This window comes from Gymnoscopelus microlampas (genome assembly GCF_963454915.1).
Source record: "Gymnoscopelus microlampas genome assembly, chromosome: 17".
Classification (NCBI taxonomy): domain Eukaryota; kingdom Metazoa; phylum Chordata; class Actinopteri; order Myctophiformes; family Myctophidae; genus Gymnoscopelus; species Gymnoscopelus microlampas.
Window position 1 is genome coordinate 28,986,125 of NC_139954.1, and position 21,944 is coordinate 29,008,068.

The window sequence follows — 21,944 nt, forward strand, 5'->3', positions numbered from 1 at the left end:
GGTTACCTGGGGGTCCTCAACAAAATGAGGGGTGTAGATAAATGTTGACAAATGTTCTCTTATATTCTGGTCCCCGGCATAAACCAAAAAAAAAGAATCTGCCGGCCAAATACATCAATTTGGGTGTCCATGAAAATGTTTGAGAAATCAATAATGACAGCCAACATTATTGTAATCGCATGAGTCATGACTATAGTCATGCGATTACAAAAGACTACAATGTTGACAATTGCAAACTCAGCAACAGTTGGAATGTTGAAACCCTCTGATCTGAACGGACATGTCATCAATAATCCTCATAAAAAAAGAGAAGCGGATCAGTGTAATTTACAGTAATATTACAAGACAAAAAACACTCTCTCTCTCTCTCTCTCTCTCTCTCTCTCTCTCTCTCTCTCTCTCTCTCTCTCTCTCTCTCTCGCCCCTCCCTCTCTCTCTGTGTGTGAGTGTGTGCATCAGCAGATACACTATAATTATATTGGAGAGACAGCAGAATTACACCAAGAGGATCTGCAGGCGTGTTGTTGTAAGTTATTCTAATAACTCAACTTTAGCTTTTTCTTACTGATAAATAATAACACCCATCACAATACAATGGCTCCATTGTGCTTTGATTCTGTGAGAAACACAAATCTCTTTAAGAAAACTAAAAGTTGTTCCGCTGTTCAGCTTGCCGCTATGGAGCAACTTTTCTCTCCATCGTGTTGTTGTGGTCGATGTGTTTTCCAGGGCAACATGTTGATTTGCGGATGATGAGTCTATACTTGTTTTTGTCAAACATAAAGGATGAGTCTTGTTTACTTCAGCCCCGCGTGAGGCTGAACCTATAGTTACTGTAACTAACGGTACGTTTCTATTTCTAGGCCATAGGGATGGGCACACTCACAACGTATAGAAAACATAGGCAGAAAACATATGAACAGTGGTGGAAAAAGTACTCAAATTGTTTACTTAAGTACCAATACGGCAATGTAGAAATACTCTGTTACAAGTAAAAGTCCGGAATTAAAAAAAAATACTTGAGTAAAAGTACAAAGTATTGGTATCAAAATGTACTTAAAGTACCAACAGTAGAAAATACTCCTTATGCAGAATGTCCTATTTCAAAACTGTTTTTGCGCTTAAATAGAGAAATGTATATAGGGCTGAAGTGGTTGATATAATATAATTGATGTAATAATAATCAAAATCTACAAAGTGACTAGCAACTAAAGTTTTCAAATAATTGTAGGGGAGTAAAAGTATAATATTTGTCTCGGAGATGTAGTGGAGTAGAAGTAAAAGTACTGAAAATTGGAAATACTCCAGTAAAGTAAAAAAGACCTCAAAATTGTACTAAATGTTTACTTGTTTACTAATGTTTACTTTAAAAAGTTCAAAGTTTGAGAATGATGTACATAGTAGCTACTATAATACTATGTTACTACTACTAATACAAGGCTACTGCTAAAACTAGCTACTAGTACTAAATTAGTACTTGTATTTATTAATACTACTACTACTATATTAGTACTACTAATATAGTAGTAGTAGTAATAATAATAATGATAGCTTTATCAAATTTTTATAACATTCATATAGAATGTTAAACTTAAAGGGGAAATCCACCCATTTTCAATATTTAACTATGTCATTAATATAGCATAAAGGAGTTGTGTGGAAATAAGAAAAAAGTTCCCCCCTTTCTGTGTTGCCTTGAACTGGAGGATTGATTGTGGGTTTAACATTGCAAATTACAACATGATGAGTCATCACGTTGTAATTTGCAATGTTAAACCCACAATCAATCCTCCAGTTCAAGGCAACACAGAAAGGGGGGAACTTTTTTCTTATTTCCACACAACTCCTTTATGCTATATTAATGACATAGTTAAATATTGAAAATGGGTGGATTTCCCCTTTAAGTAGTTACAATACAGAATTGGCGATATAAAACTAAACTAAAACTAAAAATATAGTTTTATGTATGCTATATCAACTGCCACAATAGTCTATCTAAGCTCAGTACGCTGAGTAGAACAATATTAACACCAGTCTTAGAATGTGGTTGAATGTATATGTATGTGTGTGTGTGTGTGTGTGTGTGTGTGTGTGTGTGTGTGTGTGTGTGGGTGTGGGTGTGGGTGTGTGTGTGTGTGTGTGTGTGTGTGTGTGTGTGTGTGTGTGTGTGTGTGTGTGTGTGTGTGTTGATATGATATGATATGATATGATATGATTGATATGATTCTGGTCAGAGGAAGAGCATTAATGTCACTGAGCACAGTATGAGCACAGCATGTCTCAGTTGTCAGGGTTGCAGTTGTTTTGCAGGGTGTATCATCATAAACAGGACCAGTGTTTCTGTTGACACCTGCTTGGGTGTTAATGATGTTACTATTAAATAAATGCACTAGGGCGGTCAGCTGCTGGGGAGGATTCAGTTAGTGATTGATGAAGTAAACAGTATAGTGATCTTATTTCACTGGGCTTTCCTCTCCTCTGTGTCGGCTGTTCCTAAAAAAAAGTTAAATTGTCTAACTGGATCTGAGTTGGCTCTGTACTTGGACCGCTCTTTCTTTCCTTCTGCACCAGATCTCTTCGCCAAAACATTTCTGGTTAATGTTCCTCCCAGAATATGGATGCTGGGGTTCAAGGGGTTAAGGCAATTAAGGGCAATTTTATACTTTGGCTATTCAGATTGTACAGTACTGTAAGCTGACAATGCTTCACATTGTGACACATTGTGGGCTTGAAGATCTGCTATTGTCAAAAAGAATGGAAACATCTAGAAACATGAGAAATCTAGCATTTGTTTTTGGTATTTGGTACTTATACTTTCACCTACAATGACATGTCCAAAATAGGGATGCCAGGTGTTTAAGTATCTCAGTGGATTTTCTCCACATTCTCAGTGATTCTACAGAGGATATTTCAGATCAGGGACATTGCTGTTTATCCATGGACTGGCCTTGAGAGGAGCCTTCACTTAGCTTTCACTGTATAAACTACAGTCAAGGTCTTGCATTAGCTGCTGATAATGTGCCGATATTGTTTCAAGTTGAGAGGTCATTTCATAAGCTAGAAGTATGATAAAAGGTATTAAGCTCAGTCAGGTTTCTAGATAGGACCTTTAATCTTTGAGCTACATTATACCAAGTAATGATCTGATTGTGTGGTTTAGATACAAACGTTTACAATGATTTTTCCTGCTTGATGAATCTAGCTTAACCACTTAAACCCTATATACTTCATTGATCGGGGTCCCCCAGGGGTCTGTACTATCTTTTTCCCTCTACACCAAATCTCTTTGACGAAGGTAGCCGACCTTCAAGTTCACAACGGTTCGAGTTGCGAAACATTGTGAGCTTGTAGATTGGATATTTTTGCAAAACATTTGCCTAGATGACATGGTCCAGAATATGGACGCTAGGGTTCATGTGGTTAAATCTATAATGCATCTACACTGAGGTCACTTCTATGAGCTTAAATCAAAACTCTTTCCTAATACGGATTCCGATATCTGAACCTTTTTTATATTTTAACAGTTGTATACTGTACTACTGACTCTGTTTTGATGTGATATGATAGATTGCTATCATTGTTGTATGGCTTGGCTCAGGTTAGACCCTTTGTAAAACATTAACAAATACATACAGAGAATGAATGCCATAGAACTTCCTTTTTTTATCTAGTTTGACAGTCACTCATAACTGAAAAAGAACATAAATAAATGACATTTCCTTTAAACAACTGTCAAAGGGCATCCCCAACTTGGTAAAATAAGAGATTTAAATCAGTACAGTAACAGTCCAACATAAATTTAAAAACAAAACATAAATTGCTATGTGTTATCATCACGTGATAAATCATGTCATACCCGATTGGTGACTCACATACTCGCCGATACCCAATCCAGTGTGTTACAGTAGGCTGTATCGGAGGCATTTCCAATACTGGTATCTGTATCGTAACAACTCTAGTTATAGCTTCACCCTGAATAGCAGGGTTAGCTTGGAAGTCGGTGTTTAGATAAGGTACAATAGACTCTAACTAGGTGTTTGTAGAAGCTAGAAGCTGACATGTCACACTGGTGAGCACCTGCACTGACCTCAGAGGTGTGACCTCTAGATAGGGTGTTGTAGAGATTAGATAACTGCTATTTAAGTTGAGAAACCTTTCCAGTAACTATGTAATCAGTTACTGATGTGTTTATGACAATGCATAATCGGAATGTACACTTAAGTTTATGACAGAATCAGAATAAACTTTATTGTCACATCACAGGTTTACAGGTGGAAGTGGGTGGGGTGAAATGTGTTCTTAAGCTCCATCATTTTTTGGTATTTTCAGAAAGAGAAAAGGAAAGAAGGGGGGGAGCAAGGAGAAAAAGAAAAATCTAATATAGATCTCAACCAGGGGCGTCAATTGGGTATGGCAGGCTATTGCAGCTGCCATACCCTGGCTCCAGGGGAGAAAAAAAAAAAAGTACTTTTTTGATAATAAATCGGGAAAATCATGCAAAAATAATAATTAAATAACATAACCCTAACCTAACCCGAATCCTAACCCTAAAACCGAAATAAAGTAACCAAAAACTGGAAAAAAACGAACCCAACCCGCCCAGAACCGCACAAAAATTGCACTGAAATTTGTCTTGCGACCCAGAAACAGCCATGTATGCAACATATAACAGTACACACATTTGACATGACACAAGAAAACAACAAAATACAAATACATACATAAAGACATGCAAAGACAAGAGCAATGTCCACCACTCAGCCTACCCCTGGCTTATAACTCCTGATTAAGCCTCAATGTCGTCTGATGGACAAAGGACCTCTTCAGTTTGACCTTATTGTATGTAGGAACACTGTATCTCCTTCCTGAAGGCAGCAACCTATATTCTCCATACAAAGCATGGCTAGTGTTTGAAGTGATATTCCTTGCCAACCTTATCATACTGTTATCATACGTAGATGTATAGAGCCTCTGAAGTGGTTGTCCAACAATCTTTGAACAAATGTTCACTTGTTGCAGCAGTTGTGACTTTAAAGCTACAGACAGACATCCATACCAGGTGGTACTACAGTACTGCAGGACACTCATAATAACAGAAGTGAAAAACAAAAGAAGAATCTGTCTACTAGCACCAAAAGATCTCAGACGGCGAAGGAAATAGACTCTTTGTTTTGTCTTCTTACCCACTGATTCAATCTGGTCTTTCCATGACAAAAGGTGGTCTATTACTACTCCTAGGTATGTATACGAACATACCTGGTTGATCTGTTCACTATGAATAGTAATAGGGGATCTGTGTATCTCTAGTGGGGCACCAAAAACAATCTCTTCTGTCTTTTTTGTGTTAATGATAAGAGCGTTGTTATCACTCCATTCCACCACCTTATTTACTCTGTGTTGGTGCAGTCCAGGATCACTGGAACTATCCAAAAGAGAAATCAAAACTGTATCATCAGAGTACTTTAGAATGTATTGGTCTGGCTTGTCAGTGCGACATTCAGACAGACATTTCTCAGTACTACAGCTGTCAGTATAAAGGGTGAACAATACAGCTGAGCGTACACAACCCTGGGGAGCACCAACATTAGTGGTTAATGCTGAGGAGAGGGTTTTGTTCACTTTCACCCTCTGTACTCTGTTAGTAAGGAAGGAAGCATACCAGTGAATTAAGTATGGATTCAGTTCCAACTGTACCATCTTTGACACCAGAATATCAGACTGTATTGTATTGAAGGCTGAAGAGAAGTCTAAGAACAGCACCCTTGCATGATTCTTATTAGACTTATCTAGGTGTTTTGTAATGAAGTGGACCAGTGTGACAACCGCATCCTCTGTACCGCAACCTTTCTTATAAGCAAACTGACAGGGGTCAAATTTGTCTTTAGTTATACTCACAAGATGTTGCAACAGTATTCTTTCCAGTGATGTCATGGTCACTGAAGTAAGAGCTATGGGTCTATAATCCTTATGTTCTTTTGGACATTGGATTTTGGGTAATGGTTTTATGTGTGAGGTTTTCCAACACAGAGGAATTATATGTGTGTCTACAGAGGTTTGAAATATTGGTTGCCACACAGGAGCCAACTCGGATGCAAAGTTTTTGAGGAGAAAAGCACTGCACTCGTCCGGCCCATTAGCTTTCCTTGTGTTAGTACACCGAAACACTTTCCTGACATCCTCTTCAGTGATGATAATTCTGTCTGAGGGGGCAGGTGTTACAGCCTTAAGTATTTCAGTGCACTTAGAGGAATCGCCCAATGATTCGAATCTGGCATAGAAAGTATTTAGGTCATTGGCAAAGCCAAGTTCATTGTCTGTCACAATAGGTTTGGTTGGGGCTGACATTCCTGTCATGGATTTCATATTTCAACCTTTTATGTTTGTTTGTTTTTTCCGTAAATGAATGCCCTACTTTGTCATACTACCAGTGTCACACAAAAGTAGCAAAAGCGACGCATTTTGAGCTAGCAGATCGGCTATTTTTGCTATTTTTGAATTGTATTGAAATTAAATGAATCAGTTTTGGACATATGAGGTCCCCGACAGTTACGTGTATATACACATACAGACAACCACATAACTGTTACATGTTACATAGTATGCATGTGCTTTTAATCATGCATGAATGTGTATCATGGTTTTAGTTTGGACTATATTGATTGGCGTAGTAGTCTATTGGCATTATAGCTCGACGGTGATACGTGACTTTAAACTGTTATCAGGCTATTAAGTTAGGGACCAAAAGTCAATATTCTACATTTTGACAACATCATGTTCTCCCTAAAACCTCCTTAATTACACAGTTCAACGATATACCTCCATGTTTTACAGTATATGTCTTCGTAGGCTGCAGCAACGCTCCTGTTTTCTGACCTAAAGGGGCGTGTTTAACATCTCCGGCGAGAACAGCCGTGTGATCCCATTGGTTCACCGATCTGTCCGTCAGCCCCCGCCCGTCAACACAACATTACGAGCGACGCCCACTGCACTCTGGTTGGTTGGGGAAATGAAACACTTCCTATATCGGGTACACCGACGCGCTGCTCCAGGCTTTTATTTTTTAGCAAAACTAAACAATAATAGCCTGGAGATCAAGGCTAATGTCTTCGTAACCCGTCAGCTGCAGTTGGAGAATTTACCTTTGGTCTGTCAGCATGAAGCTCAGCAATAAGGTTCTTACAGTAATCTCACAAGATAACTGATCAGAGTGTAATAGCAGTTATCAAACAACACAGTGGAATCTAAACAATCTCAAAAAATAATAATAACAGTGATCTACAGTTGTTCTCAACTTTGGGCCCAGGGTCCCACGGGGGTCCTGGTTCCCAAGCTAAATGATCTATTGTTAACTCTCACCATTAATTACATGTACAAATACAGCTAGAGAACGTATAAGAATGGGTATTTTGATCATTATTACATCCACAAGTAAATACAGCCAGAGAACATAGAGTTCACATGTTTCACTGTTATCTTTACAGTACATAAAAGGCAGTAAAGGAATTCTGGACCAAATGACAGACCAACATTAAACATGTTCTTTAGATTCTTAGATTGGGTTCCCAGAGATAGAAATCAAATAATAAAAACAAATTGGGGTCCTGAAAATTAAAAAGGTTGAGACTGAGTCACATGATCTACAAGACAAATATAAAGTGCACTGATGTTTTCCAGTCTGAAGCAGTTGTGCATCAGTTACCAGAGTGTTTTTCCCCAGAGTCATACTGTCCATCTGTCTCCTCAGTGGCTGAGAGAGAGTCCTCAGTGGCTGAGAGAGAGACATAACGATCTAAAGAAAACAAAACTAGTTTACCCAAAACAAATATGATAAAAGTCAACATATATTTGAAAATATATATTTTGGAAATCATTTTCACTCTACATAATAGGCACTATTTCCTTGCATATTCTTTTCTACATAATCTTCATTTTTTTGTATATTTTGACACACATGACATATAATCTTTTCGGTATGGATTAGAACTAGACGCGTCGCAATTGGCAATTGCAAAGTGTGGTTGCGCCGACGCCGGTTGGGACTCGAGCAATACGCCGGGAGGAATACCGTCGGAGACTGCGCCAATTACATCGTCACGTCACTCCTGAGATCGCTTGCGTTTCATTTTGAAGGGACCGACTCCCCCAAAAATCATGTTTTCGCATGCAACGGTGACATTTTGCGCATTCGTGGCGCCCCCTATGGGTCAAAGTGGAAATATTTTTGGGGACTCGTTGAGTAAATCACCCTCGACATGTGATTCAAATTTGGGATCGATTGGACGTTTTGTTCGTGATTTTTGAAATTTTTGGTAAAACGGGTCCCTCCCGCTAACTTTGGAAACAATTTACGGAAGAACGGTAAGGACTATCATAATGCCGTTTGGATATGTTGATCGCAGGGGTCCATAGATCACGTGTACCGATTTTTGTGAGATTTGGAAAAAAACGTTAGGAAAAGGAGCAAAAAGTGTGTTTTGAAGAAAATTCAAAATGGCGGAAAATCTATCCTGACGCAAATGAGCGTGACCTATATGGGGAGATGCGTTGTGACCCAAGGAATCCAGGGAAAAAGAAATTTTGATTTTACGACCTACGGTTCAAGAGTTATAGGCCAAAAGGTAAAGTGGGCTGTTATAGCGCCACCATGTGGCCGACTGGTGTGATTATTTTTTTAATAATTTTGCAAAAAACTATTAACCTCCCCTCCAAGTCTTGTAACTGTAGCCCTTACGGTTTCCAAGAAAAAAATACTTGAATGGGAGTTTTTGCAATTCCCATTAAAGTGGATGGGGAAATTTAATGCACTAATAAATCAATATCAAAAAATCTATCCTGACGCAAATGGGCGTGGCCTATATGGGGAGATGCGTAGTGACCCAAGGAATCCAGGTGAAAAGAAATTTTGATTTTAGGACCTACGGTTCAAGAGTTACAGGCCAAAACGTAAAGGGGGCTGTTATAGCGCCACCATGAGGCCGAATGGTGTGATATTTTGTTAAATAATTTCGGACTAAATTATGAACCTTCTCTCCAAATCTGGTAACTCTAGCTCTTACGGTTTCTGAGAAAAAAATACTTGAATTTGAGTTTTTACACTTTTACATTAAAGTGGATGGGGACATTTAATGCACTAATTAAATTAATATCAATTAAACTATTCAACCAATCTCTTAGCAAAATACAAGCGCACGATTCCCGTTCAAGACGGTCATTTTGATATATGGCACAACATTAGGGGATAAAAACTGTGGGAGGAGATGCGGTTTGAAAAAAGTTTATCTATAAATAAATAAAGAGTATAGAGTACTATAGTCTGGTTGCCCTGTTGGGCAACCACACTAACTATGATTTTGAGGGCGGTCATTTAAAGATCAGCTGTGCCTGTGACAACAAGCTTTGCCATGGTAACGGGCCGCAGCTCGTTCTGACACCATGTGACGTGAACCATTGTGTGTTGGGGTGAATGTTTGATGGCTGTGAACCATGGAGATGCTGCGTGTGTGTGTCAGGTATCAGGTATCATCAGGTGTAGTGAGCATGCCAAGGCAGCTTTTCATATATTTCTATGAAGCGTCTCTGTTCACTGAGGGGTTGCATCCCATGGTAACTGAACCGTTGTACCATGTAACAGCAGCACTGATTTTTAGGTGATCAATCAATGAACTCAGGTGAGATTCTCAATTACAGCTTGTTGTCGTTTGGTAGGATCCACCTGGTACAAAGGGGAGGTGGGAAGTGCTGAGAGTTAGTTTGTGTTGGGAGGGAAATGGACAACAGCCAGGAGAGAGAGCTTTTGATTGATTGATTGAATACTTTATTAGTCAGAAATGTAAGCAGCACCTTGTACAGTAAGACATAAAGGCTAAAAGACACACAAAAAAAAAAAAACACAAAAACGTTCCTGGGGACTTGTTTCCATTGTGGTCCTATGTATTCAATTCATCAACATAGCATGAAAAAATGTACACAATAATACATGTCATCAACAAATACAAACACTATATGTACAAAAACGGCGGCAGGGCCTTCGTGGAAAGGTGTAGCTTGGTCAAATGAATCTGTAGGAGGAACCAGAGGGTGTTGCTTGCTAACGTGCTGCATCGTGTTCTTTTTGGCAAACGTCACCGTCGTACCATGGAGTATAAACTAGGCTTTAGTGATCATCATGCAGCCCTAACAGTGTGCGTGGGTTTCTCATCAACAGATGCTGCGATGAAGGTGTGGGGATTCCCACCATGAGTCAGAGAGGTCCATGCCTGTGGCGAGATCTGCCCCAGAGCTGTCCGGCACCAGCCGACCGCTACAAGCACGCCTGCTGCTCCTACGATGGGAGCGTCTATGTGCTGGGAGGCCGAAGCAGCCGCTCCCTTAAGGACTTGTGGAGGTACAGCGTAGGTAAGACGTCCATGTCCACCACCACTTTTGGTGATATATCTGCTGATAAAGAGTCCTGATCTCATCTGTAAAGCTGGACAGACAGTATGAAAGCTGAGAGAGACAGACATTAGGAAAATAGGAAGGTCAAACTCAAAGATGTGATATTCTTAAGAAGGGTCCTTCACTATTTTAACCACATAAACCCCAGCATCCATATTGTGGGGAAAGCTTTCGCACAAAACCATATACCAACCATATAGGATTTAAGTGGTTAACAGTGTGTGTGTGTGTGTGTGTGTGTGTGTGTGTGTGTGTGTGTGTGTGTGTGTGTGTGTGTGTGTGTGTGTGTGTACTGTACGTAGTGCACAATGAATGGACGGAGCTGGTATGTACCGGTGAAGCATCACCGGAGGAACTTGAAGAACATTCAATGGTGGCCTATCAGGTATGACCCACTGATCAGTGTGTGTTTTTATGTGTGTCTGAGAGCTTGCATTTTCAATGTAGAATTGTTTATATCTTTGTACTACCAAGTGCATAGTTTCAAGTCAGAATTTATACTAAAATGAATGGATATACTGTATATTGTTTTGTAATGACATATTTGTTTTCATGAAAAACAGAGAACACATTGACATCTGCTGATATAATCTGTGGCACTGTGTGATTGTCGCAGGGTTTTCTCTACGTGTTTGGTGGAATGCTGGACTGTGCGTACACAGAATGGAAATGTCCCCTCTGGGTGTTTGATGTAGGTAGGTGTCACAGTGGGAAAACATACAGACAGGAAGACAAAACCTGCCTGTGCTTGTTCATTAACACCAAGGCAAACACTTCTACACTGCTGAGAAAATATTACACACCAGGGCAAGGCAAGGCACGTTCAATTGTAGAGTGCATTTCAACAGTGCTTTACACATAACATTAACTTAGCTGTAAGTGATATGTTTTGGTCAAAACAAACAAAAACAAAGCTCTGTATTCTGATGGTAATCATTGCTATAGAGTGTTTGTACAGTAACAGGGGTCTGCCATTTCTCTAGCCCTTCAGTATTTTCAAATCTGAAAATACATTTTCAGGTGGGTCATCCAATTTCATCCAATCAGGAGAGAGAACATATTTATCAGATTAAATTAAAAAGTTTTTGTTTCATCACTTCCAGTTCCACTTGTTTATCTTGTGTCCTGTGTTTTCAGTTGGGGGTCCACGACCAAATACATATCAGCAATTTGGGGTTACTTGACATGAAAACGTTTGAGAACCACTGGCTTAAACATCAGTTCATTCATGCAATGCACTGTCAAGAAAAAAGGGGATTACACAAAAAAAGTGTGCAGGAGTTCCCTGAGATCCAAACAGGACATGCTTCCTGACAATCGCACAACATGTCTGTTCCTGTTTGTGACCTTCTGTTAGACTGCTTCACCATGCACAGTAGGGCTGGGAAATTAACTGAAAATATATCAAAACCCACATTTAGAACCAATAACTGACTTAATCTGGCTCATGTCGGTTAATCGCATAATCGAGAAGGTTTCTATTTTCTTATACCGAAAATGAATGAATTGACATTGCTGTTTTTCCCCCTTAAATAATCGTTTATGTATCATCATCGAGTAAAAATTGTGAAATAATGGTGATATTGATTTGAAGTCATATATATTATCGCCCAACCCTAGTGCACAGCCTGTTTCACCATGGACAGCCCGTCTTACATTGGGCACAACCTGCCTCACTAGCTCTATTCACCTCTTATATTTCATCATTGCTTTGTGTTGCTGTGTGTTTCAGTGAAGCAGAAATGGGTTCAGTGGCGGGGGAAGACGAACAGCTCTCAGGTACATAATACCTCACATACAGTTAGGGTTGCCAACATCCAGAACTGGAGAAACGGGACACATGCACGCGCGCGCAGCGCGCGTGCATGGGTCCCCCGTGCGCTCGCGCGCGATTTTTTTCGGGTTTCCCGCGGATAAAGTTACTTTTTTTTGTTACTTTATTTCGGTTTTAGGGTTAGGGTTAGGGTTGGGAACAGGCTGACATGCCACACAAACAATGATGCCGTTCCCACCGGAGAAAAACAGAAATATTTTTTTTATTTTTCCCTTTACACCGGAGTCCGGGACAAACAAAGTCCCGTACGGGACACGCCCCTTTTGGCTCAAATACGGGGCGTCCCGGCTAATGCGGGACTGTTGGCAACCCTACATACAGTACCACAATCATTTGAAACGCACGGTCTCCTCTTGCCAAGCACACACACTGCACGGTAGGGCTGTTAACGAATAACGCTTTCTGAACACATACAGTACACCACATATGCTACTAAGAGGTAAACCTGTTGATAGTTTTATTAAATATGCTACTGCTAAGCTTGTTACGCTTCTTTTTCCCATCTACACCAAATCTCTGCCAAAAATAGCTGAATGTCAGTATCATGGTCAGTGTCATGTCAGTATCATTGTCAGTATCATGTTCAGTGCCATGTATCATGTCGGTATCATGTTGTCACAATATCGCTAAATCAGCAAATCCTTATGTGTATGTACCCTGTATATGTACCCTGTGTGTGTGTGTGTGTGTGTGTGTGTGTGTGTGTGTGTGTGTGTGTGTGTGTGTGTGTGTGTGTGTGTGTGTGCGGCAGATGCCAGTGAATAGGAAGGCCCACAGCGCTGTGGTTCTGGGTTCTAACATGTTCATTTATGGAGGCTATGTCGACATGAGAGGATCCTCACAGGAGTTCTGGAGTTTGGATTTCGGTGAGAGTGTAAAACACACACATCTGTCCCTGCCCTCATCCTGTCACCTGACTAAAAGCTTGTTTAGACTACAATAACTTTGTGAACCACACCATGTCAAGTATTTCACAGGTTCTGGATTTTATTTGTTTCCATATGCTACGGCTGGGTCTCAGATACGGTTCTCAGAACCTAATTTGGGCACCGCTCAGGAGGTGCTAGTACTAACCCTAAGTTCTGTGAACCCAGAACTTTTACTTTCAACATGTTTCAGAAATGGCAAATATAGCAAGCTCACAACATATCACATCGCGACGTGTTGTGAGCTTGTAGATCAGCCATGTAGAGCTTGCAGAGCTTGTAGTGGATCGAAACGTCATTAATGTATCTCAAATAAAGAAGTAGCTCCAAATGGGAATTTAAACCAAAAAAAACATCACAGAACTTCACGGTTAAACCTTCAGAGTTGAAAAGGGCCATTAGTGGTTCCGTTGTGTTGCTGTTATCTGGACTTGTCATCTTTCTAACTTTGATAAACAATGTAATTTCCCGTTGCATTACGCAATATCAATTGATGACATGATTGGAGATCTGTAGACTTCCAAATAAAAACATCCCTTGTTTTAGCCCCCCCAGTGGGAAGGGGAAGGAAGGGTGTATGCCTTATGTAAAGCCTATTGTGGCTTTACATATGACTTTACATGCTATTATGTATGGACTGTGCACTGTGCTATACAAATAAACATGCCTTGCCTCGCCTTGGACTAATGTTAAACTTGAATGCCATTTCTGATTGAATATATTCTAGCACACTGAAGCCTGTTGAAACGTGTCACAGTGGATTAGATGAGTGTAGTGTGTTAAAATGCTGCTGCTGACCTTAAAATAGTTGGTAACAGTTATTTCAACCATTTGAGTCATTGTCAGTAATTAGCAGTGATTGTCAAACATTTTCATATCAAGGATCATCATCCCCACAAACTGACACTGATTAGGAGCCCATTTGAAGAGTGTGTGCCATTTACACCCATAAGAGTTTTTTTTTTAATCTTAGATTAGATTTAGTACAGGATTATAGTGTCTATACTGTAGGTGGGAAGATAACGGAGAGTGAATGATCCGAATAGTAATTTTTAAATCTGGAAGATATCCATCATTTGGACGATGGGCTGCTACTGTACATAATGGGCTACATAATAAAATGGCACCGAAAAATCGGTAATGATAGGAACCGACAGGATTCTCTGTTTATTTAACTAGATTATGGGCATGCCAAGATTCTAGCCAAACACAGCAAAATATCAAATAATCAATATCGCGCCCCGCAACTTAGCTAAAATGGGAGAACCTCCGTACAAGGCTATGTCCGTCACCCAGTTAATGAGGACAAACAAGTGACACCTCACACAAGCTTCTTGTCCCCCCCCCCCCCCCAATAGATTTCTACAGAGGTATTTATACATTTTGATTACATATTAATATGGCGTTCTCCATAAGTCAAAACATTACAGCAGGTGCCATGGCAGGGGGTCATGTGACGAAAAGGCTCTACTGCTCGACTGTCGGGTTACAAAGATCATGCCCTATGCTGCACTAACATCTACTTTCCAGCTGTGGCAAGTGATTAAGCAAGAGGAAGTTAGCAGACCGCATCAGGGAGCCAAAATAGATGTAGCGGCAGGCTTTTGACTTCCTTTCCAACGTCTTCGGTGTCGCCCACCGCGCTTGTTCCTCCATTTCAATAGGGTGCGTTGCTCAGCCAGGCCACTTAACTTATGAGGTACTATGTGTAAATATGTAGATAATCTGTTTGTTTACTTTGATTGATCTCTTTTCCCCCTTGCACCCCCCCCCCCTTTTTCTTCCCTTACTTTTTTTCTATGGAAATAAGGAACTATGCATGGTTCAGACACCATGGCCTGGTCTGTCCCGGAGGGCTCCCAGCGGGGGGGCTCATTAGGGCCGGGCCCCCGGCACAGCCACTCGGCTGTGGCACACCAGGACTCTATGTACCTGTATGGAGGACTGAGGGGCCTCAGGGAGCAGAGAGACTTCTGGAGATGGAATTCTTCCAGCAACACCTGGAGCTCTCTCAGAACCACGTGAGTGTTAGTCTGGGTCCCCCTTGCCCTCAGAACCAAGTGTTAAGCGGGCTACTTAGTCCAACCACCGTCCCAAGTTTATTTGGATAGGGTAGGTAATAAGAACAAAATTAGCTTATTGAAGTTATGATGCAAGTGTTAGTCTGGGTTCTCCTGCCTCTTAGAACCATTTTTGTGTTGGAGATTTTAGTGTCTGTAAGCAACATAACATTATGAAACATTATGAAGAAAGTTATGTGCAGAAAATTACACAGAAACATAATGGGGGAAAAATTAAAAAAATGACCACAGCGTCGTCTCTCAAGCCAGACAACTAATCCACACTTATGGAGTCCCTAAATGGCCCTATGTATGATCTCATGCTAAGCAATATCCAGCAAATTACTATAGTAGTAGTAGAATATATAATTATATAAGTAATAGGGAATGTACTGTATGTTAAACTTTTGCTATGCTACTGCTACAAAGTTTTATGTACATTGTCTCCCTCTCCTGACACAGAGAGGTAATTGCAACGATGTCCTTCAATGTTCAAACCAGATGCAGTATCTGGTTTGATTCATTCATTCATCAATCTGTTTTCATTTAACGTCTCAGTACGTCTCAGATTATATACATTTACATTTATTGTACTTTAAATAAATAAATTCTCCTCCCCAAAATCAATTATTTTATAAAAAATTATATATTTTTTAAATAATCAATTAAATTGATCAGTTCAATAGACTGTTGCCAAGTCAAAATTTAAACGCAGGGTGAGAGTATTTATGAACTGTAAAATGTTGCTAGTAAAATACCTGAGTATTTCTTCCACGACTGATGAAGTGTGGATATTTTCCCACAGGTCAGGCCCCTCCAGACTGATGGGTCACTCTGCCGTGGCCTTCAGGGACGGCATGGTGCTTTTCGGTGGAGGTGAGAGTCAGACCTCCCCTCAGAGTGGCTTGTGGAGGTACAGTTTCACCTCCCATACCTGGGAGAAACTCCCCGCGCTCCCCTGCGGCTCGCAGCCGCCTCCCAGGATGCACCACTGCCTCGCGGGCATCGGCCCCAGCTACCAGCCCCCAGACTCAACCGACGACACCACTCCAGCCTCCCCGCACACGGGACTCAAACACGGCCTGCTGGACGGCAGGTTAAGGCCGTTCAAGAACAAATGCTTCCCTATGACACGAGCCTATGGCTACCTGGGGACAGAGGGGACAGAGGGGACAGACATCGAGCTGGAGACGTTTTTGCCCAATAAGGGCCCCGGCAGCCAGACGCCCCTTGATGTCTCCGACGGAGAGACCCGGCGCGTCGGAACCTGCCTGACGTTTGAGAACCAGGCGTTCAAGCAGCAGTGGAGCTGTGACGATGAGGAGGTGGAGTTGGAGGTGGAGGAGGAGGTTAGAGATGAGCTGGAAGATGCAGAGGAGGACAGCATCACTCAGCATCTGCCCAATCTCCTGCTGGTTGTCGGCGGGAAGCCTCTCAGTCGGCACGCGGTCGTCTCTATGTGGCAGATGACCCAGACCGACTCCTGACATCAGAGGACAAAGCCACGTCATCAGAGTGAAATGATGGCTCTGCATTAGATAGCCTTACATTAACCACTAGTAAAACGGACCTGAGTTGCAACTGTACTTTTTTCCGTCTACACTAAATCGATTTACCTAAAATACCTACAAGCTCACAACGCTCTGCAACTTGACACGTTGTGAGCGTTTAGATAGGCTATTTTTGTCTGCTGGGGTTCAAGTGGTTAAAGGAACATTTTCATCTTTTTTCAACACCTATTATATGGGTCCTCACTAAATGCTCACTCGGATGGTGCCATTTCTGCGTACATGCTCAGCATGAGACTGCCGAAGATGACATTGGTAGGCAGGCTTCTGAACTGTCCACAGCCCATCTGACGCAGAGCATGAAGTAGACGGAAATGGTACCACTACCATCTTATAATGAGCATTAGTGAGGACCAATTATATCATTATATTAAGATATGGTTGAAAATAGGTGAAGTGTTCCTTTAAGTCTGATTTATACTTGTGTGGACAGTGTACAACACGTCACATTGAGACGCATTGTGAGCTTGTAGTTCATATAACTCAGGCTTAAGTTTCACAATAATAATGCAGGGCCCACACAAGATATACACTTTTATACAAAATGGAATTATTATTCATGAATATGACATCATATCATTTAACTGTGTTCATGCTGAAGGGATGATTTATTACACGTCCAGTCATGTTTATGTTGCTTCCTTAACATTATTTTTGATGCATTTTGGATATCTAAAACTAACATTCTGGATAACTACAATGAATTATTACTAGGAGAAACTCCAATTTCAGATATCTACAATACAATTCTTACTAGTCATGATTATAATTTCATGTTTATGCTGCTTCATTAACATTATGCTGTGATCTGTTGTGGTAACAAATGCAAAGCAAAACTGCAGTAACAATCACATACTGTATTTTCAAAGTGTTCGGGAGTGATCGGAAAAAGGTGTCACTCGCACGTTGCACCCCCTAGTTCCTAATTCCTGCAAGCTATAGTTGTTGAACAAAGTTCTCAGTCTGTATGAAAAGAGCCCTTTACTACAGTGAGTTAGAATAGGTAACAGAAAAGATCAAAATAACATTTCGAGGTGGATTGCGAAAGTGTTTACATGGCTGCACTGGTCTACTTTGTAAGCCTCCTGAATGTGAAAGGTGTTACTGTGGTTTATAGTGTAAACATGTTGAAAACATGTGCCTATGAAACGTGATTTCTGATCATAATTGTTGTGTACTTTCTTTTACTCACTAGTTTTTACGCTTTTATTTTTTTAACTGCATCTTTGTCTGCCCATAATATAATAAATTGGAACACGTATGAGTATTGAAGATGAGCATGGTTGGTATAAATGTATTGAAATCATAATCATAATGAATTGCAACATATTTCAACCCTGCTACACTCCCTCCCTAGTCAAGTCAACACTCATATGAATTGTATATCTTTAGATATCTTAATATAACTTTTTATAACAACACACTACAGCTGACCTCAGTCATGGTTTCAGGAGTCTCTCTTGTCCATGAGCCTGTTTAATTTCAAAGCATCATGGACAGACATGCAAAAGCGTTTCAGGCAGAATCAGAAATAGAGATTTTATGACATGCTATTTAGGACAATTGAACAATGAATGCATGTAACTTACAGTTACTTACAATGACTGGGCTCAGACTACAGGAGTTTTACAATCCTAAAACGATTTAGAAATCTGGTTTCATCACACTACAGAATATTCTTATACAATTCTGTATAAGATTATCCTAAACATGCACACACAATGGCACATCACACAATAATGGATGTTATTACAATGATTGAGCTTGCCGAGCAAGTCAAAGGCAGCACCTTAGGTGCCTTTGAGTTGCTAAATGAGGAACAGTTTAATTTAACTATGTTACTACCGGCTTGCGTCCCCCCTGTAGTAACTCTGAGGACCCCCTAGGGGACCCAGACCCCCTTGAAGACCCCTGATTTAGAGCTACAGTAGTTCCAATGTTGCGGCACAAAATCATAACTGTCATCTGTCATCTGATATCAAATTGAGAACCTACAGGCATACTTGTCAGAATCTACTGTATTATCCTGTAACTTTAACACAGCTAACTCACATAATGTAAGATCATTGTGAATCACAGTAATAAAATTGTTCAAAATGTTTCAAAAATGGTTAAAATAGCAAATCTACAAGCTCCACATGTGTCATGATATGAGGCGCTTGTCTTGCATGCTTCTGTGCTGCAAGAGAAGAGTCAGTGCTTTGTTTAGTTTTTTGTACCTGGCTGTAATCTTTCACTGAAGAGCATGCAGGAGAATTGAGAAAGTATGAACCTATGGCAAGCCGTTTTAACATTTAATAGCTAGACTGGATATGTATACCAGAAATCTATAACTAAATTCTTCCTAGTCAAAATTAACATTTCAGATATCTACAATGAAATTCTTCCTATCAACAATTGCCATCAAGATATCCATGACGTTATTCTTCCTTGGAGAAATTGTGTCACTTTTCCCATTCATGTGTATTGGGTTTTCAGTTTCAGATATTTGCATAATTGCATTTTGGATATCTAAAACCGACATTCTGAATATCTACAAGAATTCTTACTGGGAGAAACTCCAATTTCAGATATCTACAATACAATTATTTTCAGTCATAAATATAATTTCAGATATCCAAAACTAAAAACAGACAAATTCCAGACATCCATACATTTATTTTGAATATCCAAAAATACATTGTGAGTAGTAGAAATAAAATTATGGATATCCACAACTCCACACACACACACACACACACACACACACACACACACACACACACACACACACACACACACACACACACACACACACACACACACACACACACACACACACACACACACACACACACACACACACACACACACACACACACACACACAGACACACACACACACACACACACACGCACGCACACGCACGCACGCACACACACACTAAATCCTATGGAGCGGAGTATTTCTATGTTTTAAAGATATATTTGGACCTTTTTTAGTACATTGATAGAGTGACAGGAAACAGGGGAAGAGAGATGGGGAGTGACACACAGCAAAGATGGTCAGGCTTGGGAAAGCCAGAGTGGACAGTCATTTCTCAATACAGAGTCAAATTCAATAGGCTACCTGTGCTATTTTCACAGAAGGTTTGCCTATTATGTCATGCAGACTTAGGGAAGCTATGGGTTCACGTGTTTACCAAGCCAGTGACCAGTGGATTTAAAACATTATGTGCCAAAGTTCTTTCACTATTTCGCTATTTTTTGAAAATGTTTTAAAACATTCTTTTGCCAATAATGACATGCCCAAAATAGGGATGCCAGGCTGAAAGTAGTTCATGTCCTCAGAATAAAGAGGACCCATGTAGCTTTTGCATTATGAGAAACCAACACATGGGGGCGCCTCAATCTCAGAGATGGTTATTGACTGGGATATGGTGTCCAATTTAGTCCAAAAGTATAGACTGAATTGTTCTTATTTCTAGTCAATGACACAGATTTGGATCTAAATACAACTCAATCACTTTAATGTTTAAATGCCTAAATTCAAAAAGATACTGGAGCTTCATTTTATAGTGTTTATGTTTAAGTCTTTGTCTGATTTCTGTTTCGTTTCATCACTTCCAACTTAATTTATTTGTCCTGTATCCTGTTCTCTCTCCTGATTGGACGAAACTGGCATCCTGGCCTGATATTAACATTCTGTTTAGCCAAGCCCGCTGGAGAGACAGGTATGATTGCTATCTGGATATATAGAGCTTGGCTAATAGGCTACTTATTCTAACACACCCACACACCACACCACCTCAAATAAAGAGTTGCCTTAGGTTGCAGCAATAAACAGCTTAGCAATGGCAACACAATATGATTCGGTAGCTATTCATCATGAATCATGGCCTGAATGAAATGAACATTTCTAACGGTTTGGGGGGATTTGTGTTTGTTTTCATATCCAACATGACTTGTGTAAGTGATGTTTTATGTCAGAAGATGGCGCCATTTGTCTTCTTTTCCCGTCTGATCAGTTTTTGTGAATGACATTGAAGCTGCGGCTACAACTGACCAACGTGTTTTATTCCACGCATTTCACAGGTTAATTGTAGGTATACTTATAGCTTGGAAGAAAACTATTCATATCAACACGATAGCTGGGGTGTGTGTCAGAGGGAAAGCTGTGTAGAAATTAAAATATTGTTTAGAAGTGACAATCGTGTGACAGGCTGATGCGTCTAAATGGAGAATACAATACTTTATCAACCTCATCATGTCCAGTGGTGGAAAAAGTACTCACATTTTTTACCTAAGTAAAAGTATCAATAATGTAATATAATACTCTTTACAAGTAAAAGTCCGGAATTAAAAATGTAGGCCTACTTGGGTAAAAGTACAAAGGTATTGACATCAAAATGTACATAAAGTACCAAAAGTATAAAGTACTCACTATGCAGAATGTCCCATTTCAAGTTATCAAATGCATAAAAATCTTTTAAAAATAGCAGATCTACAAGCTCACAATGCCCTGCATTGTGATGCATTGTGAGCTTGTAGATCGGCAATTTTAAAATGGCCAAATGTATATAGGGCTGAAGTGGTTAATGTATGTTTTGTAATAATAATCAAAATGTCCAAGTAACTAACTCATGTTTTCAAATAATTGTAGTGGAGTAACGGTACAATATTTGCCTTTGGGATGTAGTGGAGTAGAAGTAAAAGTTCTGAAAACTGGAAATACTTTGTATTTAAGTAGTAGCCTACTTGAGTACATGTACTAAACCACTGGTCAGGTCTAAAAATAGACTCATTGATATCTTCTGAAAAGCGACACTGACTCATGTGGACAAACTAGATCAGTGTAATATAAAATAAACAGCATATTATCAATTCGCAGTCAAATTGTAACCAGGTGAAAATGATAGGCTAAATAATATTTGGCATATGCTGAACATATTGAGTTGATTCCAGGTCAGGGTAAGGGCTGTTAATTTATTCATAACTCAGGGAGTGTAACTGAAGTGGACGCGTAATGGTCCATTTGGTTACATTTGTAAGCCAAACGGATCTGCAGCCAAAAGATTCCATGACAGATTATGCCCATCAGACATGGTGGAAGAAGTAGGCTATACTCAGATGGAGTTGTA

At 40.1% G+C, this 21,944-nt stretch overlaps 1 protein-coding gene across 2 annotated transcripts; it reads left to right on the forward strand.

Moving 5' to 3' along the window:
• Window positions 1-443: 443 nt before the first annotated feature.
• On the forward strand, window positions 444-18,933 carry klhdc3l (kelch domain containing 3-like). 2 transcript variants are annotated; one of them, XM_084084527.1, is made up of 8 exons: window positions 444-526; window positions 10,205-10,395; window positions 10,740-10,822; window positions 11,054-11,132; window positions 12,170-12,216; window positions 13,023-13,137; window positions 15,008-15,218; window positions 16,063-18,933. In XM_084084527.1, exons 2-8 carry the CDS (start codon window positions 10,236-10,238, stop codon window positions 16,742-16,744), a joined length of 1,377 nt encoding a protein of 458 aa, XP_083940653.1. In that variant the 5' UTR covers window positions 444-526; window positions 10,205-10,235; the 3' UTR covers window positions 16,745-18,933. The 2 variants fall into 2 exon arrangements, with proteins under 2 accessions (XP_083940653.1, XP_083940654.1); XM_084084528.1 differs by having other exon boundaries at window positions 15,026-15,218.
• The last annotated feature ends 3,011 nt before the right edge of the window (window positions 18,934-21,944 follow it).